Source organism: Macrobrachium nipponense, chromosome 2 (assembly GCF_015104395.2).
Source record: "Macrobrachium nipponense isolate FS-2020 chromosome 2, ASM1510439v2, whole genome shotgun sequence".
NCBI lineage: Eukaryota > Metazoa > Arthropoda > Malacostraca > Decapoda > Palaemonidae > Macrobrachium > Macrobrachium nipponense.
Window position 1 is genome coordinate 63,387,764 of NC_087201.1, and position 18,980 is coordinate 63,406,743.

The 18,980-nt window shown below is 43.0% G+C and overlaps 2 protein-coding genes across 3 annotated transcripts in view; one reads left to right on the forward strand and one right to left on the reverse strand.

Moving 5' to 3' along the window:
* Positions 1–5,174: 5,174 nt before the first annotated feature.
* The window catches only part of LOC135220651 (uncharacterized), a 241,439-nt gene continuing 227,633 nt past the window's right edge, over positions 5,175–18,980 (reverse strand). For both annotated transcript variants that reach the window (XM_064257998.1, XM_064257997.1), the window contains one exon: positions 5,175–7,720. In XM_064257998.1, coding sequence (XP_064114068.1) covers positions 5,256–7,709 — 2,454 coding nt within the window. In that variant the 5' untranslated portion in view covers positions 7,710–7,720 and the 3' untranslated portion in view covers positions 5,175–5,255. The remainder of the gene's footprint in view (positions 7,721–18,980) is intronic.
* LOC135221196 (uncharacterized) lies at positions 15,341–16,648 on the forward strand. The gene has a single exon (XM_064259019.1). It carries the CDS (start codon positions 15,341–15,343, stop codon positions 16,646–16,648), a length of 1,308 nt encoding a protein of 435 aa, XP_064115089.1.

An 18,980-nucleotide genomic window follows, 5' to 3' on the forward strand; every position in this document is an offset into this window, starting at 1 on the left:
ATGAGGCGAGTATGCTATCTACCGACTCATCTGTTACGATCCTAACCAGGTCGTAACACACTGTCTTCTGGGTGCCAGACCGTGCGGCCCTCCAGGTGGATGGCGCAGTTGGCATGAGACCGGCAGACCTCATGCCCGGTTTGTACAGGATGGCTGGGCATCTCGCCTCCTGGCATCGAACCATCTGTAAGTTGGAAAGATATATGCGTATCGTCAAATAATGCCACCGGAGTTAATTCCGGCGGTATGAGTACACTTAAACTAGTTACTTAACCAGCTAAAGGTAATATCGAGTATAATCTTCAACTTACTTGTTATTAATAAAGCTCTGGATGTCTCCGCCTGCTCCGGAATCCATACTTTGGGTATCGCCAAAGCTATAATCGGCGGAGAGGGCCTGATACGAGCAGAACAGGGAAACAAGGCGAACCTAAGACTGAGTCTGATCGCACCAGAGTAGAGTAGCAAAGCCTAACCAAATGGAGGCGCATCCTCTGAGCCCAGTTCCGCCCCCACCAGAGTGGGCAGCAGCGATAACATAGAAGACGGAAAACAGAGCGGCGGGAACAACGGTACGTAGGACTCCGGTGTATACATCCTGGCGCATGTGATGGTAGACCACACTGCGCCGGAATAAACACAGGCCCAGAGACATAACAACATAAGCTACATAATAAATTTTCTTAATACTAAGCTCTGAATGTCTCCTCCTACTCTGGAATCCATAATCTCGTCATCACAATAGCTAAAACCGGAGGGGTTGGCCTGATATGAGCAGAACAGGGAAAATAGGTAAAACCTAAGCCTGAGTCTGATTGCACCGGAGAAGAGTAGCAGTTTCAAGTCAATTAGAAACGCAGCTCTAAGCCTAGTTCCGCCCCCACTGGAGTGGGGAAGCAGCGATAACACTAGAGAAATACGGAAAACAGAGCGGCGGAACAGCAGTACGTAAATTCCGGCATATAGCCTCCTGGTGGGTGTGATGGTAGACCACACCTCGCTAGAAAACATGCAGGCCCGGAGACATACCAGCAGAGATTACATAATCTACTAATCCCCCAATCTCCTCCGACTAATCACCAGGACCGAGCTTTATGCTGTAGCTGTCGTTCATCGGTAGGATTACCTGGGCAGCGAGCTAACAAAGCAGCGCCGGAACGAGTCCGGGACGGGGGATGGGGGGGGTGTCTGGAGGAGAGTGGACGAGTTGTGATCGCCAGTGAATACCACTTCTCAAAAAGCCGTTAACTAGCCTACCACTAAAGGGGGCAGAAGACAGTAGGCCAACTGACATCCTAAAGGGGGCAATGGCCCAGGCTACACTCAACAAAGACAAATCATAAAATAATTGATGAGGAATTACTGGAAGTACTGACGAAGAAAGGGGGGGGGGGGGTTGAGAAAACCGCACCCAGCCAAGATCCCAGCCCAACCCTCTGAAATCTGTACAGATCCGATTAGGTAGGCTAGGATGGCTCCTATAAGGACTTCACGAAGAGGACGCCTAGAGCCTAACTCAACCCTCCAAAATCGAATCTTCCGATCTGGTCAAGTAAGACAGACCTAGGCCCTACAAACATATAAAGAGAGAGACACTCTAGTCCTGGACCACCCTCCAAGCAAACATCTGCATGGTCGGGTGGCGGTATAAGGAGCCACTAAGGGTGTAGGGATATACAGAGACTGCCTAGCCTACCCTCCAAAACCTAGCCTAGGTCTGGTAGGATAGGCCAGGGTAGGACATCGTGAAGAACTTCCAACCTCATCAAAAAGCAATACAAGACTATATCGAAAACTAAATTAGAAATATACATGCATGAGTACCGCGAATGTATGAGGAATCTTCACCTCTAAAAATAAACTGGCGTACCGCAAGGCTAGCCTAGGGTGCCAAAAACACAATACTCGCGCATAACGTTATGAAGCATATCACTGTACGCACGAAAGGGAACCAACGCGCTCCTGAGGGGCTGATGATAACGAAAAAAGCCCCTAATAGGTTAATAACGTAAGACAAACCGTAAAAAAACAAAGCCTCAGTATACGTCAGGAGCGAGACGGGCCCTATAATAGGCTAATAACATAAGGATAAAACCGTAAAAATAAGGCTCTCAGAATTTGTCAGGAGCGAGAATAATGAAAAATACAAAAACAGTAGCCTATATCGTGAAGTGCTAAACGGCGGATAGAATACAGCTCGAGATAAAAACTGAAATAATCGCGAACGCCGTCAACCATGCACCCAAAATAACGGATCGTAAGAGCGTCATACCTGGCTCGCAAGAACAAGAGACTTAAAATAAGGGCCAAGATTGGATGCATCGTTGCCCCAACGTGTTCAAAAACGATAACTGGAATACTCAACTTAGATGAAGAAGCTTGTTGCTCGTGAGAAGACATGATGCTTCGCAAAAAACACTTCCTGGGAACAGCGAAAACGGCGTGTGCTATTACAGGAATGAGGGTTTCTGGCAGAGGTAGTAGTAGCGAGTGGAAGGTAAACGTTGTAACGGCACCTCTCTAGAGAGGGATTTTGAGAGAGGAGACTTCTAATTGGCAAAGTATCTGTGGTAGTGGCTCCCACTCACCCCTGTGCTATACAGACACCCTATGAGGGTGAGCGAGTGGGGGGTAGTAACTCCAGCATTCCATATGGCTTTTTCCTCTGGTATATTTAGCAGTTATTCATACCCAGAAATGAGTGCTATAGGGACATTTCACAGGGCGACACAGGTCGAACCCTAAAATATATTTTTTTAAAGGATAATCAAGAGAAAGAGAAAAGCAAGCAAATCCACTGCAACATAATGCATATGCGTATGTATACATGCACATACACATGTATCTCCACTCTCAAAACAAAGGGGTGTATCTCATTTTTTGGCAATCTTGAGATATTACCACCATGAAAATCCTTGTGATGAAATCTATTGATCCCTAAAATCGGTGTATCTCCATGACGCTTAGTTTTGGAGGTAATAAATCGGAGTGTCAGTTTAAGTAAAAATAAATTACTATTACTATTCACAAAACATACAAGTGTACATCAAGTTATGCCCACTTGTCATGATACAGGATAGTTAAAGTCATTAATTAATGTTTGATAGGCATATGCCATGATACCCATTTGTATTCTTTTTGGGTTTAATGAAAACATTTGTGGAAATACTTTATACTGATTTCTTGAAAAACATGAAATACTGAGATAAGCCACTGTTTTGAGAGCGGTGGTATATATAACCATGCTAATAACAAGTAGCTACCGCATACAAAATCTAATAAATGTTGATGTGTGTGTGTGTGTGTGTGTGTGTTTTTGAAGATGCACTAGCAGATGCTCACTATCGCTCGTATTTGCTGGTGCCCATATCTGAACCATACCCATACCCATATTATACCCATTCCATATCTGTACTGGGGGAAGGGGGAGGTGGTGGAGGGGGGAGAGGGGAAGTGGGAAAGGAGAAGGGGAGGTGGACAGGAGAAGGGGAAGGAGAGGGACACGCACAGAAAGGCAGCCCAGGAAATTAACATAAAAGAAGGGGAAGGCGAGGGACACACACACCATACCTATACCAATACCTATACCTATATCCATACCTATACCTATATCCATACCCATATCTAAAGGACCTCTTTAAAAACTATGTTGTCAGTTACATTCTGGCCTACATTTTTCCTTTGCTGCAAGTTCTAAAAAACCTGAACAGTAAGTGAATCAAATGGACGAATGCAAGAGCAGGTGACATATAACTGACCATGTGTGATGTTTGTCCTTGAGCTTTGTTGATGGTTATGGCATATGCTAACTTCACTCAAAATTGTCTGTGGCAAAATTGAATGGCACATTGACGTTGTCTTTAGGACTCTCGGTTTCATATCCATTATCACCAATCTAGTTCCATTGCAAAGGCCCTTGGCCAAGCTCAGATTGCAAATAAGCATAACAACTTCACCTTTCTTAATGTTAAGTGAAAATGGGGGCAGCCCAGCCAAGTTAACAGCGTTCAAGAATTCTAGAGAAATACCCATGGTACTTAACCATACAGGTATGGAATGGATATGGTACATATATAAGTATGGGTATGGCATGATACAGATATGGGTAGGGTATTAGATATGGGTATGGTATGGATATACGTATGATACAGATATAAATATGGGTATGGGTATGGTCCAGATATTGGCATGGGTATGGGTATAGGTTATATTGTACAGATATGGGTGCGTATTGTATTGGTATGTGTGTGGTATGGATATGGGTAAGGAATGGATGTAGGTATAGGTATGGTCTGGACATAGGTATCGGTATAGTACGAGTATGGGTATGGCTATGGTGTAGATATGGGTATGAATGGATATGGGTATGGTTATGGCTAAGATACACGTAGGGTTATGGGAACAGGTATGGGTATGGGTATGGAATGTATAAGGGTATGGGTATGGGTATGGGTATGAGTATGGGAATGGGTATAGGTATGGGTATGGTATGGATATGGGAACTAGCAAACGCAAGCAATAGTGAGCATCAGCTAGTTATTTATTCTGTACATCATACATAAAAATTATGAAATCCTTACACCAGCAGAAACACCTTGCAAGCTACTGGAGCTTAGGCCACTGCAAATCGTTGTCTGAAACCTTTGGTTAATATGCAATATACTATATTATACAGAACATCTAAAAAAAATATTTTAAAAACTCCATATTATTTTACAAAATTTGCAAAAACACTGAAAGTGATTGGGGTAACTAGTCACATTGGTGTATTCTAAATTCTCATCTTAGGTGAATATAAAATTGAAATACTATCAGGTTTTGGGCCCATGGACTATGGTGAGAAAATTGTCCTCATGGCAAATTTTAAGTCAAATGTCCCTTAAAACACTTAGGAGTTAGGCATGAGTAACACAATACTTAATACATACTTATCTAGAACATCAAGAAATTTTTATGTGTAGTTCCAACATATGTACATTTTACATACTTTTAAAATTACTTTTCTAGAAAAGAAGCCAATATGCAACTCCCTCATTTCATTAAAATAGTTTACTGGTTCTTGAATTTCACCCACAAACCATGACTGACTTCATATTACCAGGAGAGAGAACAGCTCAATAGATTTACAGAACAATAAACTGCTTGAAGAGGAAAAACCAAAGAAACCAAATACATTCAACAATTTCATAATTTTATTACACTGAAATATTCTCAACTATTTTTGACTACAAAAAGCACTATAATACAAACCATATTTATCTAACAACATTAATCTTGACTACTTGGATAACTTCTTCAGAATTTAAAGCTGGGTAAGCTAATTCCCATAACTGCTGAAATATAGGAATTTGTTCACTTGGTGATATAAGTCCTATTACTTTTTCATAAGGCAAAACAAGTGATGCTTCTGCTTTTAGAGCACTATCATCTTCTTTCTCGACCCTAGAACGGGCAAAATGAAACAATTTTCCCCAGTCATCTGCACTGGCAGGTAATACTATAGTTGAATCCTCCGATTCTAAATCTTCAGAATCTTCCTGGCTCACTGCAACATCATTTTCACTGGTTTCATCACAATCTTGTTTCACTTTACTTCCATCAAAAATTGCGAGTGTGTCTAAATTAGCAGCAGCAGGACCAGCTAGGACTTCATGACTCATATCGAACTGTCCATCTAGAACCATCTCCACAGGGGAATCAAAAAATTCATCACTTTCCAATATACTATTACCGTTTACGTGAACACCAGATACTGAACTGGTATTCAAAATACCACCATTAACTACACCTTTTCTTGATCTTCGCACAACTGAGGTTTTGGAGTTACGAACTGATGCTCGATATTCTCTCCCTGCAATCCTTGCAAATTTTTCTAACTTTTGTCTATGTTGTACTTTTTCACTACCCTTCAGTTCCTGAAATGATCCATTTCTGTTACGTTTATTCCTCTGCAGTATGTGTTCTAAAATATTTTCCTCTTCTTCAGTAACTCTGGATTCTGGATGGGAATGTTCATAGTAGTAAACAACCCTGATTTTTCCCGTATAGTCACAAGTGTCTTTATTGAAGTCCTGATACACTTTCATTCTAGCATAACAAAGGCATGGCTGAATTTTGTGAACCCAGTTATGTTTATCTGAATATTCACGTTTTGCAGCTTTCCTTGCAGCTGCAGTTCGTAAGGAATGAAATCTGTGGCATACCATTAAACGTTCTGAACGATGAGGTTTTCGACGCCGTACATCGCAAGTGAACCTCACTTTATGTTTAGCTTCTTCACAACTAACCCAGTTAAAAAATGCTTTTTCATCTTCAAACTCATGGTTCTCTGAAGCCATTGCAAATTTATGCGCAATTTGCCAGTGTTTCTGCAGCTCAGTAAGCTTAAAGAAAGATGAATCACAGCGCTTAAAATGGCATGAGAACATCCTTGGCAATTTGAATTTTTTAGTTCGACATTCTTCATTCTTTATATGACCTTGATAACTTAATTCTGATAAAAACCCTCTATTGCAAAGTTTACAAACATATTCAAATTTTCCTTTACATATTGAAACATCCATATCATCCTTATTTTTTTGAAAACTGACAAACTCCCACTCATGGTCTTCGTCTTTCCTTTTTGCACAATCTTCAAAATCATCCTCTGGTTCTTCCTTAATGAATGCAGTTGCTGTAGACCTTATTGATCTGTGCTTTTTATCCATGTGCTCATTCAAAGAACCTTTTTCCAAAAATAATTCACAGCAAATTCTGCATTCATAGGACCTCATACACTTGTCATTTAATATGTTACTATCAGTTATTAGAAGAAAGGTTTTTTCATGGTCAATAATATCATTAATATTGTTTCCTGGGGTATGTGAAACACTTCCATCCTCTGCAACACACAAAACAGTCTCACCTTCCCCTCGTACTTCCCCTTCCATAGTCCAGCATTCCTCAACAGTAATACTTGCAGATTCTTGAAGGTTCTTGCTCATGAACTGTGAACTTGTATTTTCAGAAGTGTCATTTGCTGTTGATTCTTCCATGCCTTTCGTAGGAGTAATGAGAAGAGACAAATCCTGCAGACCATCTGTCTTTCCAATGTGTGGTTTCATAGTTACCGTAACCATTGGTGAGTTTGTCATTTGTTGCTGAACTAACTGTACAGCAGGGACTTTATTTTCACCATCATGAGTGGTTCTGGATAGTATGGGACTACTTATAACTTTTACACTTTCACCTGCATGATGATTCTTGATGTGCTTAATGAGCTGATGCTGATTTTTAAATATAGCCCCACAATCATCTGCAGGACACTCATGGTGAATACGTTTAAAACCAAACCCATTAATCCTCTGTTCACAAAAAACTTGGTGTATGGTTGCTCCACGGCTATTCTTACATTTTTGTCCACAATAAATACATGAAACAGCAAACTTTATCTGCTGCATACTACTATCATGATTATCACAAATATGATCTTCAAAGCTTACCTGAGTGGCAAACTGATCACCACAATCACTGCAAGTAAATGGATTGACTGGATTTGGTTCACTGTCTTCCCCTTCTGATTCATCAAATTCCTTGAGAGTGATTTGTCTTATCCCTTCAACAACCTTGGAACGTCTTGGTCGATGCTTTGCTACACTGTGTGTTTCACGGAAATGCTGAACAAGTTTGACTTTAGAAGGAAATAACTCCTCACATAATACGCATTCCATTTTTGCAACATCTGGAAAAAAATATAATTCATTTGATACAAATGCACTGCAATGTATTTCTGACTGTCAACCATTTTTAGTTCAAACAAGTTTTTTTAAAATTACTCAGTACATTAAAATCTAAACACAAAAGGCTGGAGCAACTATTCCATTGCCTTAACTGTAGTACACTAAAAAACTAATTCATGGAACTGAAGGATGGTATCCAACTGTAAAACTTTCCTTTTGGAAAAAAAAAATCCAGCCAGCTTCTGAGAAGGTTAATTATGTACTAAATTGAAAATCAGTGTCCAGAGACCAACTGTATTTATATAACAGCAATCTACATGTTATACACTTTCATCATCAGCCAAGCATTCTAATCTGATCATCCTATAAGGTTAAACAAAGCTGTGACATTGTGCAACAAAATTACCCTCGCACACTTAACCTGGCTTCATTTTATTTTTCATTTGTTTGTTCATTTGTATGGTGTTTTTACGTTGAATGGAACCAGTAGTTATTCAGCAACAGAACCAACAGCTTTATGTGACTTCCGAACCATGCTGAGAGTGAACTTTTATCACCAGAAATACACATCTCTGACTCCTCAATGGAATGCCTGAGAATTGAACTAGTGGCCACCGAGGTGGTGGCAGTTGAAGACCAAACCGACCAAGCCAAATTGGTGCTTTTTTGTCTAAACAATTGCAGTGAGGCCCACGTATTCGTATTCTTGACATTCGAGGATTTCCCTATGGACCATATCTACCCATTATTCATGGGAAATTTGTGTATTCACAGCATTTTTCTATGAGAAATATAAAAAATGACTGTATTTTCATATCAATTTCATGATTAAATGCACTTTTTGTGATAAGCTATTTAAAAACCAAGTATAAGGATGTTTAGTGCATTTTTCCTGAGTTTGAACTAACTAAATAGGCAGTTTTATTGAGGTCCTAAGTATAGGCAGTCCTTGGTTAACAGCGGGGTTCCGTTCCCTGCTGATACTGCTTACCAAAAATCAGTGATAACAGCACTAATAATCTTCTAAATGGTGCAGTTAACCAAATACCGGCATCGGTAGCCAAATATTGGCACTGTTAACTGAAGATCAGTGCTGCTGTTACTTGGAGATCAGCGCCACTAACCAGAGATCGGTGCCGAAAGTCCAGTTAATAGTGTTGCTAGATAAATGCGGTAAAACCGGGTAGCTGTTAATCAGGGGCTGTCTGTATTCACGGATTCTAACTATTCCTATTCGCGGGGGGGTCTGGAACCCATCACCCGCGAATATGGGGGGAACACTGTATTACTCTACTGCGTTCCTGGTTCTATTTCCCATACACCATTATTTCAAACAACTGCAAGTTGGTTCCTTTAATCAACAACTGCTAAATTGGCAAAGTGTTAGACTGTATCTGGAATCTTTTGAATGAGATTCCAGTGGCTTTTTGAACATATTGTACTGTAAAAAAAAAAAATTAGTAGCTCAGCTTTAAAATGACATTAAATCCAACCTAAACTATGAAATTATTTAAAGCAAGCAATTCTATGTGCACCACAGAAAGACCAACATCCATATTCTCTGACTTTCTTGCATTTTGAATATTCTATTACTGGAGAGTAGTATTCAGTTTTTGAGGTGGCTATCTCATTACTTTTATGCCATTTGCAATATCACAATTTGTCGAAAATTGTGTTTTTCCTAATTATATAAGCCTGAGGTCCTTTAACAATCGGAATGTAACTTAGCGGCAGCTGAAACCGGTCGTAAGCTTCGAACAAGGGGGTTCGGTAGTTAACTGCTTGTCCGACAGTCCGCGGTCCGTGCGACTGAGAGGTGAAGAATCACTTTGCTTTAGGCTCAGGAAAAACAGAGTGAGGGGTGGCATGAGGTTTGACTATGCGTAAAGGACATCAGGTTTCTATAATTAGGAAAAATACAATTTTTGACAAATTGTGATTTGTTCCGATACGTAATACAAACCATCAGTCCTTTAACAATAGGAAGACTCACTATTGGTGGGTGGAATCTGAGTCTTATGAGCAGACTGGTATTTGTCCGACCTTGGTTCTCTCCCTGGTCGTAAGAACAGAGGGAGGGATCCTAGCCTCTGCCCAACTGATCGGGGTGTGCACTGCAGGATCAGTGGTCAGACCTCTGGACCAAATTTATAAGAGGGAGGCAAGCGTCCCTCTTAAAAATAGCAACCAAGAACTAGTTCCTACTTCAAGAGCCAATATGAAGTCATGGGTTTGTCTCTTGTTGGCCTCCACTCCCCCCCTTGTTAGGGGAGTGGTGGATAACTGCTCCTATCCCTACTGAAAGGGATAGGCTGGAGCTCGGTCGTGTAGCTTACCTGCATCTGCCTCCTCTCCAGTGTAGTGACGACCGCGGCCCTCTGCCCACAGGTAGAGGGGGAGAAAAGAGGAGGAAGAGAAGCCAGTAACAATCTCTTTCACTTGTCCATTCATGCAGTTACACAAGGATGCGATGCTGTTCTGTCCGCTCGGGTGCTGGGTAAGCTAACCAACTTGTCGAGCAGCCACCACGGGGCCCAAGGAAGTGTCCAAGGACCTGTGGGCAATATCCCGAAGGTAGAAGGAGGTAAAGGTGGTCTGGTTGGCCCAAACCCCTGCCTTCAGAACCTGTGCCACGGAGAAGTTCTTGCGGAATGCAAGGGTTGGACCAATACCTCTGACTTCATGGGCTCTCAGACGAAGGGTACGGGTGTCGTCACTACCATCCGCGTCGTACGCCCTCCTGATCACCTCACACAGCCAGATAGTGTTTTCTTGGATACCTCTTTCTTGGTAACCCCAGTGTTAACGAAGAGGCGTCGACACTCAGGCCTAAGGTGCCGAGTTCTCTTCAGATAGCGCCGTAACGCCCTCACAGGACAAAGCACAATCTCATCCACATCGTTATCGGTGAAGTCCTATAGGTAGGGGATTGTGAATGACTTGAACCGGTCGTCAGGGACCGAAGGATTCAGAGTCTTCGCCACAAAGTCCGGGACAGAATCGAGCGTCATAGATCCCCATCCCCTACTCTCTTTGCCGATGCCAGGGCCAGCAGGAAGAGGGTCTTGAGGGTCAGATCCCTGTCTGACGACTCTCGGAGTGGCTCGAAGGGACTTCGAGTCAAACTCCTAAGGACGAGAGTCACATCCCATCCTGGGGGCCTGAGTTCCCTGGGTGGGCAAGACCTCTCGAAGCTCTTCATAAGGAGGGAGATCTCGAAGGAAGAGGAGATATCCACTCCCCGCAGTTTAAGGACTAGGGCCAAGGCGGCTCTGTAGCCTTTAACTGCGGAGACGGAGAGGAGCTTCTCTCGGTGAAGGAAAACGAGGAAATCCGCTACCTATTGAAGATGGACCACTTTCCCTGGTATACAGCTGCAGAGGACTGTCTGAGGTACCCAGCCATCTCTGTTGCTGCTCGGCGAGAAAAGCCTCTCACTCGCAAGAGATGGTGGATAACAGCCAGCTGTGAAGACACAGGGACCGAACCGACAGGTGGTACCGTTCCACGTGTGGCTGGCACACCAGAAGTCAGGGGCTGGAGCAAGAGCAGCAAAACCAGGCGGCGGCGTCATGAACATTCTCTGCACACCCGGCAGCGGCGCCTGCACAGCAGCTGTCGGGTTCACCATAGATATGTGCTGCGTATACACAAGGTGAGGAGGAGCAGCATACCCTGGCGTGGACACCATAGTCATGGTTGTAGTCACCGGGCCATGGGTTACCGGCCTGGTCCCCCTCGCGAGTTGACACATAAGCCCCAGCGAGTACCAGACCCGGCCAAGATCGTCCCCCGCGGCAGGGGCAAACCTGAGGAAGAAAGTGTCGGGTTACTGGGGGGAGGGGGGTGGGTTTCCCCTCACCCGGGGGAGGGGGGGGGACAGTTCCCACCCCGAGTGAACACAAAACCCCGAATACAATTGCACGTCAGGGTAACTCGCCCTCTCCTCTACACTCGACTGATCGAGGGAAGAGAAGGAGCGAGATACACCCCCCACAGGGGAAGGAGCCATATGCGGGAGCTGTGACAGAGGAAGGAAAGAAGAGGACATGTCCGTGACCAAGGGAGTAACTGTAGAACCCTCCGATGACTCCCTGACATGCTTATGCGGTTTCTTCCTCCCTTCATAACGCTCCCCCTTCTCCTCCGACCAAATAATACACACATCACACGGCTCGGCGCGAAAGCACTCATGCCCTCGACACCAAGCACAAAACTCATGAGGATCAACCTCGAAAAGGGATCGAAAGGCCCCACACTTATGGCCCTCCACACCAGGGCACAATCTGCGGCTGACGGGGTGGGGGGTGGGGGGTCTTTCCGGCTCGCGGGAATCCCTTCCACGAGACAATCACAAGAAAATAACAAAAAATAACCAAGTACTCACGTTATTTCCACACAAGCACACCAGTATAAGAGAAAGTAATAATACCTTCACAATTGAAGGAGTACTCCAAAGCATACGACAGAAGCAGGCAGAGCAGCGAACAACACGTCTATTATCCTGTGTGGCCGAAAGCAAAGTGATTCTTCACCTCTCAGTCGCGCGGACTGCCGACTGTCGGACAAGCAGTTACCTACCGAACCCCCTTGTTCGAAGCTTGCGACCGGTTCCAGCTGCCGCTAAGTTACATTCCTATTGTTAAAGGACCGATGGTTTGTATTACGTATCGGAACAAAAAGCCATTTATGTAAAGCCCTTAACTTTTGTTTCAATGTATGGATCTGATGTTTTGTAAAGAGACTTCCTTTCATAAAGGGACCTCTTCCATTTAACTAACACATTGTGGCTGAGATTAATAAAGTTGGTCATCATCTCTTTGGAGAAACCTTGGTTTCCTACCATTGCCACTATTTTAGCCTGTCTCTTCTTACATAATCATTAACCCCAATATGTGTTCTCCCTTGTCTGTTTTGGTGTGATGACAAATATTTGCTGCTTAAGAGCATTGCTCTTGTGCTTGGGCTGGTGTGGAATGGTACAACTCAAATTAACTCTCTTCTTTATTTCCCTCATTCTCTGATCTTCTCTTGTCTTTACCTCATCTGACAGAGAAGTAATAAATTATATCTATATCTATTTATAACTTCACCTTGACCATCGCTGCATTTTGAGTCTTCGTGAGTTCTGTACTATGCCTGTACGTACTGAAGTGGTCAATCAATTGCTTGCTCACAGCCTTCTCAGCCGACAAGGCAGCAAACCTATTTTCCAAAACAGAGTCCAATCTCTTAAGAACTGCCTGACATAAAAGCCTCAGACGGACCTGCAAGAAAGGATGCAGATGACACTGAAGGAAGAGCATGCGTCCTGGAAGGTAGCAATGACATAACGGGAGCAAACAATGATGACACAGAGGAGTGAGGCAGCGCAGCAGCCCCAACCGACGACGCCGACATAGCAGGGAGAGACAACACTGAGGGAACTGGGAGTGACGTCACCGATGTAACTGGGAGAGATGGTACTGGGAGTGACGTCACCAGCAGTGCTGAGAGAGACGTCACGGCCCCCTGACCTGAGCTATCGACAAGCGTCACCGGCGGAGCGATGCAAAATGGCTGACCCAGGCCACCAATGTAGAGAAGGCCAGGGGGAGGGGGGAGAGCTGGGGGGACTGAGGGTGGAGGCGAGCATCCATGAAATATTTCAGCAAACCCTCCAAGGAGGGTGAACCCTGTAGCCCAAGCAATGCCCAAAGCGCCGCCATTTTGGAAGCCTCCAAACCTGAAATATAAGAAACTGTGGAAATAGCCTCCTCCCTCGCAGGAAGCAAATTAACTCCTGAGGAAGAGGTGGCGACATTACACAACAAATCAGCCTGAGGATCTCCCAATACTTCCAACAATGAATCAATGGAAGAAAAAGGAGACACAGGCACGACAACTCTAGCATCATGGGGAGTGACTGCGGAAGATGAAGCATCGGGGTGAGGCAATGAAAACCCTTCCCACCAAAGAAGGGTCAAAACTCTATGATGCTCCCTCCTACTATAAAACAACTTTCACTGCGCTTTAGGCCACGCACAACATTCTGGGCAGGGATTTGTTATGGTACAAAATTAGCATGACACCTACTGCATGTGGAGTGTGGGCAGGGCATGTAGTACGGTACGGTTCGGTACGATGTTACGGTACGGTACGGTTTTTTTGGGGATGTAAGTACGGTTCGATATTACGGTACAATATTTTCCTTCGAGTTCGGTACGGTACGAAAGTACGATTTTTTTTTCGTACTTAATCGTACCATTTCCGTACCAAATTCAGATAGGTGTCGCAAACAGCCAAGCCCCCGCCGCCCAACCGCCCAGGGTCACACACCTGGTTGACTTGGGCGGTGACTCACCGCCCACGTCAACCAGGTGTGTGACCATAAAGGATTAGCAGAGGTCTTCTCACTGGGGTGTTAATTAAAGCATATCCCAGTGGGGTTTGCCCTGTCAGCCGTCACAGCAAGGCTGGGCAGGGACCCCACCTTCTTATCGGCTTATCACTCAGGTGAGAAGGTCAATTTTCCCTTTTTAATGAGTTGGTAACTGGTAATACCTTTTACCGCGACCGTTTTGACCTCTGCTCTGGCCTAGCTAGCCAGTTACCACCGGCAACCCTTGACCCAGCCTTGACACACGTGACAACGCATTTTTAACCCCTCTCTTCATCATCATTCATCAATCAGTAGTTGGTCTGCACACTGCAGCTGCTCAGGTCAGGACACTAACGCCGTGAGGACACTGAGGCCTGCTGACTGCTGCCCGCAACTCGCAAGACTGCCGCTGCACTCTGCTTTTGTGCTACTCAGTAGAGAAGCTTGATCATACATAAGGTAAGACTCGAATGATGTTCTCTTCCGTATTTGAAGAATTCAAGCAAAATTATAATAGTTTTGAGAGAGAGAGAGAGAGAGAGAGTTTTTTTTTGTGTGCAAGCCATGAGCACATTTTTTTTTTTTCGTTTTTAAATCTAATATGCTATTTTTTTTGTCTAACAGAATCTCACAATGGGTCGGCACCGAGAGTTTGTTGGTGTTGAGCTCTTCTCCATTACGAAGAATTCAGCAAGTTGCCTTGTGTCTGGATGTGGTTACTCATACACACCGAAGCCCGGTGCAGAACTTCACTCAAAGCCGTTATGTAATCACCTTAAAAGACGACATGTGGAGGAATATAAGAAACTCTTGGATAATGCCAAAAAAATGCGTCTAGGAAACGGGAGAGAGAAAATATATCTAATTATTTTGTCAGTACGATTAGCGAAGATTCATGTGCAAAAAGAAAGAAAACGGAAGTGATAGAATACGCAATGAGTAAGCAAGAGATGCAGGGACTTGTCGTTGAAGCAGTTACTGTCAACGGATTGCCCTTATCTGTTTTTGAGAAAACAGCCATGTCAAAGCTTATGGGTCCCATTGCAAACAAGCTTGGCGTGTCATTAAGTCAAAGAGCTGTTCGGTCTCTGACTCTTGAAGCTGCAGAGAAAAAAAGACTGAGTTGAGGACTGAGTTCGATAAGCGCTTGGTTTGTGTGAAGTTAGATCTCTGCACCCGACGCGGGCGTCATTTCCTTGGGGTGAACGTGCAGTCTAATATCAATGGCAAGTTGAAGGTAGTGACAGCCTCTGTAAAGGAAATGACACAAAGTGCAACAGCTGAAGAGATCAAATCAGTTTTGCTAGCTTGTTTGAATAAGACTGGAATACAAGAAAAACAAATTTACTCGTTAACCACAGATAACGGATCAAACGTAATCAAAGTAGGAAAACTGATGCAGAGTGATACACAGGTGAAAGAAGGAAACAGTGAAGAAATTTTGAGTGACAATGAAGAAAACGATGATGAACAAGTATTGGAAGCTGCTGAAAATAAGTTAAATGACTTAGTAAATGACATTCACTTAGCAGCTAAAAGTGTTACATCAGTAAGGTGCGCTTTACACACCATGCAACTCTGTGTGCATGATGTTCTGAAAACAGACAGTGTAAAACATATCTTATGTAGGGTGCGGAAAGTGGTGAACAAGACGCATACACAAAATATGCGCTTAATATTCAAGAACAGCTCCATATCACTTCCAAAACTAGACTGTGAAACAAGATGGGGCTCAACGTATGATATGTTGGACAGTGTCCTTGAAAAAAAGTTATTCTTGAACCAAATTGGCCTAGCTAATGAATCTTTACTTATTTTAGATGAAGATTGGGAGAAAATAAGTGACATAACAGAAGCTCTGAAACCACTCCGTGAGACTACATGTGCACTACAGATGAAAAATCTCACAGCTGGAGAATTCCTTGCTCAGTGGGTAAAGTGCAAAGTTGTTTTGGAAAGAAGCACTGCAGTCACAGCACCACTTCTCCTTCAAGCCATGGAAAAACGGCAAGATTCTCTGCTTAGGAACCCTGCTTTCCTATCTGCTGTGTATCTTGACAGAAGATATAATGTTCTCCTCACCGAAGAACAGAAGGAACTTAGTCAAATACATCTTCTTGGACTTTGGAAAAAAATCAAAACTATTTCTTCTACTAGTTCTATGTCGTCAGTCTCAATGCTGGCAAAAGACGATTCATTCACGAGCGGCGATAGTGATGGTGAAGGTGACTCAGCACTTGGGTCAGTAGATATTGTAGAGCAATTACTCCGAGTCAGTGATGTAAGCAGAGCAACTGATACCGCAAGCAAAGAGAGTGAAGTGGCTGAGCATATCAAAATGTTCGCCAAAGCTTCACGTATCAGTAAAAATGAGTGTATTTTCCAGTGGTGGCATTATCAACAAGAAAGTGCACTAAAAAATCTTGCTGAAGTAGCAGTTGCTCTGCCTGTTACTCAAGCGAGCGTAGAGCGCACATTCTCTGGGTTGCGCTATATTCTTAATGATTTAAGACTAGGTCTAAAAGAGGATATTGTTGACGCTGTAATGCTATTGCGCTGCAACACATAAAACTGTATGAATGCCTAATACTGTATAACTGAACATTTTCCTTTTGTAACCTTAGCAAAATAAAATTGTATTATATCATTAATGTATTACATAACACCAATCTTCTTGAAGTGGCAGTGGTGGTAATGGTAGTAGTAGTAGTAGTAAAAGTGCCATGTTATGTCTATATGAACTGCAATGTAAAAAAAAAAGTAGGTACGGAAACAGTACGAAATTACGGTACGATAAAATATCGTACTAGTACGGTACGGTATGAATTTTTAGGTACTGTACGAAATTACGGTACGGTAAAAATGTGTGGTACGAATTACGAAAAAACAAATCGAACCGTACCGTACTACATGCCCTGAGTGTGGGTCTGTAGCTGAAGAAGCCAGGAAATGAGAACACAGGAAACCTCGAGTTCCCAGGCACATGCGTTGGTGAGGCCAAGAAGAAGCAGAGGAAGCCATAACACAAGCACACACACAGACAAACACAAAGCGAAAACGGGCAAAGAACCAGGTAAAAGGCCAAGAGAGGCAACTGCGACTCTCACAGGCAGTTAAGAAAAACTGATCGTAGTAGTGTGGGTGCGCGCTCTTTGACCGGTTTTCACCTGATATACGCACATGTTGCCAGATCTCACAAGATTTCTTGCTTTTTCATCTCCGATTTAACCAGATCTATCTAGGCGCTAGAAAATTATCCTATTGTTAAGACCGAAGGTTTCTTCGTGTATGAACAAATGTTAAATTACAGGTCAGTAATACTGTGACATATCACACAGCTTTACAGATGTACCTCCTGGTAAAATTAAGTAGTATATCTTAGTTTTACCAGACCACTGAGCTGATTAGCAGCTCTCCTAGAGCTGGCCCGAAGGATTAGATATTTTTGCATGGCTAGGAACCAATTGGTTACTTGGCAACAAAACCTACAGCTTATTGTGGGATCCGAACCACATTGAGAAATGACTTTCTATCACCAGAAATAAATTTCTCTGATTCCTTATTGGCAGAGCGGGGAATCAAACCCGGACCCTGAGATTGGTAGTCGAGCATGTAACCGACTCGTCCGATGAAGACCTATGTTATGGTTAAGATGCTTTAATCTGCTTCTGTAAAGTACATACGGTGCACTTTCCCCTGAATCACAACTGTATGAATATGAATTGATACAGACTGTAATAACATTTATACTATAATTAAATAGTCTCTCTTTTAAGACGTGTGAGTAGCCTTGTAGGTTCAAATATGCCTTAAAAATGTCAGCAGGTCAGTTTAGGAAGCCTGATGTTAACAATATGTGAGATTCAGGACTGATGTTTGTCAATTTAGTGTTTAAGACTTTCTGACAAGAACAAAGAGCAAGACCAAACTATCTAGCTTGTGTTAGAAACTGCAGACAGGATAAAGAGCCAAACTATGTATCAGACACATTGTAGCAAGCATTTTCTGCCAAAGAACACTTTCAAACCTCCTGGTATGCAAGAGCTTAAGTTTCTGCAACAGACTTTGAAGTCCAGAATATGTTAAAGAGCCAACAATGTGGTTACCAAAGCAAATTTAGTCTAATAAGTAACCAGAAGGGGCAAGCCAGCACATACATCTGTACTGGCAGCGGGAAGATTTATACAGGCCTGCAAACTACAATATTAACCGTAATCCTATTAATAGTATCAGATACAGTAGGCTGTTAAGTATCAGAATATTCAACCTAGGCTATTATCATAATATAATGTATTCCATATTATGACTGTGGATCAAGCTTATATGGGACGGCAGCCTTGGAGATTACAATTATTTTAGCATATAGTAATTGTAAAATTTTACTGCCCATCAGTCAGACATGAAAAAAGAACGATAATAACTAGTTCTGCCTCTAGACAGTAAAATTTATGGTGTTATGAAAGGCACATAACGTCAGCAAATTGGTCAACTTTATTGCCCAAATGTATAATCCAACAGCAGGCAGAATATACATATATTTCTATTTCTACATATATATAGTACACAGCTAGGTTGAGCTTGCACAGGTTCTGATGATAGTAATGAAAATGGGGTTGTCTGAGTAGATCTCTCCTTTTCGGGAGGATCACAGGAGGTTCTTCTAACATTTCTAAAAGGTCTGGGAACCAAGGCCTCTGGGGCCAAAAAGGGGCTAGAAGAGTCATTTGAGTTCTCATGTTGGTTCTCAGCTTGCCTAATACCCCTAATGTATTAAACCGAAGGGGGGAAAGGCGTACACCTGGAGGTTGTCCCACGAGTGGAGCATTGCACCTGTCCTGCAAGACATATGATCCACTACTGGAGAGAAGTAGACTAGTAGCTGAAAATTAAGTCTTGAGGCA